The sequence below is a fragment of the Rhagoletis zephyria genome, unplaced genomic scaffold (genome assembly GCF_001687245.7).
Source record: "Rhagoletis zephyria isolate East Lansing unplaced genomic scaffold, Rhagoletis_zephyria_1.1 Rzeph_scaffold_04820, whole genome shotgun sequence".
Classification (NCBI taxonomy): domain Eukaryota; kingdom Metazoa; phylum Arthropoda; class Insecta; order Diptera; family Tephritidae; genus Rhagoletis; species Rhagoletis zephyria.
The window spans coordinates 41,278-47,342 of record NW_016161903.1 but is presented as its reverse complement, the minus strand read 5'-3'; the positions used below and the strand labels follow the sequence as shown (position 1 = coordinate 47,342).

General features: G+C 37.1%; 1 protein-coding gene across 1 annotated transcript in view; it reads left to right on the top strand.

The window, feature by feature from the left end:
- Positions 1 to 484: 484 nt before the first annotated feature.
- DIP-eta (Dpr-interacting protein eta) overlaps positions 485 to 6,065 on the top strand; it is a gene marked incomplete at its 5' end in the record, with an annotated part of 46,543 nt that continues 40,962 nt past the window's right edge. The window contains one exon of the mRNA XM_017626749.1: positions 485 to 582. Within this exon, the coding sequence (XP_017482238.1) occupies positions 485 to 582 (98 nt within the window). The remainder of the gene's footprint in view (positions 583 to 6,065) is intronic.

The window sequence follows — 6,065 nt, the reverse complement described above, 5'->3', positions numbered from 1 at the left end:
GTTTTAAGCTGAATAACGGTAAATTGAAAATATCTCAAAAACTTATCCAAAGAATAAAAAATGAACTCGAATTTCGGAATCAGCGGGCTATTCTGCATGGGAAATAAATAGGGGCATTCGTAGAACAAAAAAAACACTAATTTGTGATGTTTCTTATCTGAAATACATTTATGCATTTCCGCTGTTCCGAAATAGAGTTGAAGTTTTCTGAAATTCATTTTCTCTTTAAAAAAAAAATACAGTTGGAAAAGGTGCAGAATAACAAAAGTATTTCGAAATATCTTACCATCAGTCTTTCATTTGTCTTACGAAAAACTTTTTAGCCAGAATTGCCCTAAAAAAATAAAATTGTATACAAATTTAAGTATTTTTTCAGTTATTGTAGTGTATTTCTATTCCCATACAATTTAGCATCTATCTTAGTAGCTAAACATTTGATTTAATAAATAAAAATTGTTTAATCATTGATCTCGTTACCTTTCAGCGGATCCCAAATTCAGTTTTCCAATTGCAAATGTGACAGCGTCTGTGGGGCGTGAAGCGTTTCTAACTTGCGTTGTACAAGATTTGGGTTCATACAAGGTAAGTAATTGCCTTACATAAGTAATATAAAAGATGGATTATAGTAAAGTCCTTGACCCGTAGCTATAGTCAAAATAAAGTGGACTCCAAAGTTAAAATCAGCTTCTTTTTTTTTTTGATATATATCTCATTGAAAATTATGTCAAAAAGCTGTTCTATCCAAATCGGTCTAGAATTTTTTCACGTGAAAGAGCAAGAAAAATGAAATGACTCACTCGCAAGCTCGCAATATTTAAAATATTAACTCATAGGATTATTATTTTTATACAGTAATATTTGTTCATCAAAACATATAAATGCAAATCACTGCCAAATAAGAGTAAAATTACAAAGCGTAAAATCATATATTTTTATTTCACCCAACAGTGATAATCATAAAAGTCACAGCTACAACATTAAAAGTGACAGTCTATAAAAATTACTGAAATACGAGGAGGCTTATTAAATAACCCAGAAAGCAATCACAACTGTGAAACCTGCAATTGAGGATTTCTATTAAGAGGTCGCGCAATTAAATATTATAGGGCACTGATATAAGATAACCGCAGCGGCTATAACATGAATACGACTAGGTATTAACTTATTTGGTGGTAGAATCATATCTAAATAGATACACACACTTCAGCACAATGTGATAAGTACGTGATAATTTCGTAAGTGGTTTATTGACAAAGCGTTTACGCCCAAAATTATGCTTTTATTATTATTATATTTTCATACCTTAATTCTGATGTACGTACGGATAGATGCCAAATCCAACATAACTGTCTATATGTCAAGTCGAATCAAAACAATTTGTCGTTTTCATTAGGAATTCCAAGCAACCTTTTCGAGATAAACGGCGATGTATCTACGTACATATATACATAAACACTCACATTAGTATGCACATGTATACTTTAATTTACGCACAATGGTAACACTTTAACAGCACATTAACCATAATCAACTACCACTTACAGCGCGCGCTCAATACTCGTTTCATTATATACACGCATGTATGTACAAATATGTACATATACATTAGGGTGGTCCGAAAAAAAGTAAAGTCAGAGCTGCAATACTCTCTCACCCAAGGATTGTACTATATCGAAAATATATGTACCTTTTTTTATTTCGAAATTGAAAAATATTAAGATGTCGCACAAAGTTTTCCATGTATTTTATATGGGGAAAAACAATTTTTCATAGAAGTGGCATAGAATTCTTGAAGATCACTATTTTTCGATCTGAAAACTCTTTTTCTCTGTTTATATTTTTAACAGTAGCTATTTCGCATAGGTCTCTGAAAAAAACCCCAAAAATGTAATATAAAAAACTGTTAGTCTTAAAAAATGGTAAAATAAACAATTGAGTTACATTATTGAAAGACTTCGGAAGGAAAACATAGTTTTTCAATCAAAAATATGGATTTTCAAGAATCTTATACTATTTGTAGGAAAAAATTTTTCCCACATATAAAATACTTTGAAAACTTTGAGAGACCTCTAAATATTTTTTGATTTCGAAATAAAAAAACAGTGGTATATTTTTTCGATATAGAACAATCCTATGGGGTGGGAGAATTTAAATTCGCACTTTTATTTTTTCTTACGCATTTTGCGACCACCCTACTACATATACGGTCGGGCAACAATAATGAATTGCTTTCGCACAACAACATACATACTTATGTAACTATGTATTTGTGTGATATCATAACTTAAGTGGGCATAAATGTTTCCCAAAATGCTATATGCCAACACTTAGTGTTTAACAAATACGAAACAACTTGCCAACCCATTCAGCTCAGACGCACATACATACCTACAGAAACTTACAAGTTGTATGTAATATTTTCTCGCATACTTTCAACAATGGACTCAAAGAACCCCGTAGGAACTTTTGTAAGCAAGCAATGGAATTCGGTAGAAAGAACAGAATCTATTTTTGCAATCGAAAATCAATGTATCACTTTTACCAATTTTGATACTTCAGACGATGAATTCAACGATGAGCATCAAAATGTAGCAAAAGTTTTATCTAATAGCGGCCGTCCTACGGCAGCTAATAGCCATGAAAATTAGCTACGTTCTTCCCATTGGGTGGCGTTGTAACATCCTAAGCCGTTTTTGGCCGAGTCCAATAGAATATGCCTATCGTTCCCTTCTATAGCAACTAATGCAAGTTGGAAATGGAAATTCAAACCAAATCCCTCTCCGCCTCTTCGTACGACAAGACAAATACAGAGAAATCGCTTTATCTTAATTCAATTTAATATGTCGTGGTAAAACCAGGGCATGAATCACGTAACTTTGAAACGATAGTCGTTCAAATGATACTGACAAAACGACCTCGTAAAAACACTGATTTATGCATTTGTGTTGCTCTTACGTGTTACTATTACTGTTACGAGAAGAAAAACTGGAATCGAGTTGACGATATCGCGCAAACGATCAAACAATTTTTGGTTTTCATGAAGCAATACAATCTCGACACGATATCATTCAGACGATTGTCGTCATACGTGACTCATGCCCAGCTCATCATTCTATCGGCAGCGGTATTCTCGTCGACTACGTGCAAAGGTGGGTAAATTTCACGCAGAATCTTTCTCTAGAAGAGTTCAAGGGCTAAACGGCCCATCGGAACGGGAGAGGACCTTATTTCTCAATTGTCTACTGAATTGAAAGCAGCACTTGCTGGTAAGAATGATACTCCTTTGGGAGTCAAGGTTGGCATTATTATTGGTGCTAATGCTGGTTATTAAAAAGTTCTTCGTTAATACTTGGTGTCTTTCTTATAAAAAATTTTACCTGAGCGATTCAGCTCTGCGGATCTTCTTATCTTCTCCAACATCATACCAGGGTTGTTGCGAATATTATTCCGAAATAAAAGTGCTTTCCGGATAATAAAAAAAAACGCCTGTCCAAATTTTCTATCATATGAAAGAAAAACTAAAGAAATTAATGTACCCGACACAAGGTTTGTTCTATGGTACTTAATTAACATTTTTTATTAAAATATTTTTCAATATATGGCTTTCCTCGTTTAGATGTTTCACTTTTACAGCTATTTAAGTCCTCTTCTATTTGATACCAAACTTGTTTATGGTGGATTAGCGGTTTGTTTATTACCCGGAAAGGACTTTTGTTCGGAATAATATTCGCAACAACCCTGCATCATACCAAAGAAATCATACAAAAGGTAGTCGCTATGTCGAAAACCTCGTTTGGTATGAAAAGACTCGAAGAAGTTGCTTCTAATTCTAACGGGGCTTGATACAAAATTCAGACATCGCGTGATCAAGACAACTGCTGTTCATGCTGTCGAATGCGGCCTTGAAATTTACAAATAGGCGGTGATGGTCGATCCTATTCTCGCTGTTTTTGCATAATATTGACGTATGGTGAGTACCTGCTCCATTGAGGATTTTCGAATTATAAAGGCAGTTGGCATATATGGTGGATTCACCTTTCTTTTTAAATTCCAGTCATCTGGCATGCCTTCATCTGGCCATATTCTGCATAATAGTTGAGACATGCACCTAATAAGCTCCTCGTCACCGTTATTTAATAACACAGCTGATAGGCCGTGAGTTCTAGCGACTTAAGTGTTTTCCAGCAATGTGACATCGGTCACAGGAGTTCGCCCTGGTCTTAAAACCCTTTCTTAAAATTTTCTGTCGTTTTTCCCGTTCGCTGGTCTTTCGATCTCTCCGTGTATACTCCGAAAGATACGTCCCGTTTCTGTATGCAGTTCCCTATATTAATATCCGCAACAGGGCGCAGAAAAACAAAATATTGAGGAATCCTGCATGATTCGGAAAGTGGCAGTAAATTCCTTATTCGGGGTGAGCGAAATCGCTCTCTTCCCCCTCTAAAATGACACCGCATCCTTCGCTGCTTTACAACGCTGCTATATTAAACGTCGCAGGCCGGTCATATTTCTTGGTTTGCCAGTACAGCGCATTACTTGCATAGTAGTTATGTCAGCGGAGGTATCCTCCTGAAGAAGGGTTGAGACATTCCAAGTACATGTCCCCAAAAAGCAGTCCTTTAAATAGTCGTCGTGATTATCATCGAAAGAATGGGTATCATCCTAAGCTGATTGAAATTTTTCATTGGTAACTTTTTCACGCAGCGGGCCCCAGCTAATGTTTCAAACAAGTCATATTTTTTTTCATTACAACCTCTTATTTGGCAGCGTTCCCCGATTTCGATAAATCATCTTTAGCAGTAAAATGAATGTAATTCGCCTTAACCGACCCGCTCTATCTAATGCAGTCGTTTCTTTATACGGATTAAAACGATCATCATGTACTTATCTTATTTTGATGCCATCTGCCTATTCAGATATTTTCGTTCGATCAGTACGAAATGTATAGTAGCTAACCGTACAATTTACAGAAGAACTCTCTACAAGGTAGCCACCTGTTTATGCTTTATGGCTAGCTTGTACGGCTGGAGAGCTTTTTTCCCATTGTCCTCGAGTTGGTATTTGTCTTACACCCTCCTGGTCTGTGTCTGAATCGTCTACGTCATGACCTGGATAACGGCTTTTACCAAACATCTTCCCTCTCTCCTGGACCATCGACGCATAAACCACGGCAGCAAGGCAATTCTCTGCATTTGGTGTAACTAGAACCGGATACTGTATAATGAGCTTCTGGAAAGTAATCAGACAATCGACGGGGCTTTCTTCAGATAACAGCTGATGTGATTGAAGCGAGCATTGTCATTGATATTCCACCATGTACAAATGTCAGGCGCATGTGGCACAAATCGTGAAAACACTTCTCGATAGTACCGGATGGGAAGTCCTAACTCGCCCGCTTTATAGCCCAGACCTTGCACCATCAGACTCACATTTGTTTCGGTCGATGCAGAACGTTCTTACTGGAGTANACCGTTCAATTTACCGAAGAACTCTCTACAAGGTAGCCACCTGTTTATGCTTTATGGCTAGCTTGTACGGCTGGAGAGCTTTTTTCCCATTGTCCTTGAGTTGGTATTTGTCTTACACCCTCCTGGTCTGTGTCTGAATCGTCTACGTCATGACCTGGATAACGGCTTTTACCAAACATCTTCCCTCTCTCCTGGACCATCGACGCATAAACCACGGCAGCAAGGCAATTCTCTGCATTTGGTGTAACTAGAACCGGATACTGTATAATGAGCTTCTGGAAAGTAATCAGACAATCGACGGGGCTTTCTTCAGATAACAGCTGATGTGATTGAAGCGAGCATTGTCATTGATATTCCACCATGTACAAATGTCAGGCGCATGTGGCACAAATCGTGAAAACACTTCTCGATAGTACCGGATGGGAAGTCCTAACTCGCCCGCTTTATAGCCCAGACCTTGCACCATCAGACTCACATTTGTTTCGGTCGATGCAGAACGTTCTTACTGGAGTACGCTTCAATTGATTTGAGAGTTCAAAAATTGGCTTGATATCTAATTTTTTTGTCTCCAAACACAAGCAGTTTTATTGGCGCGGA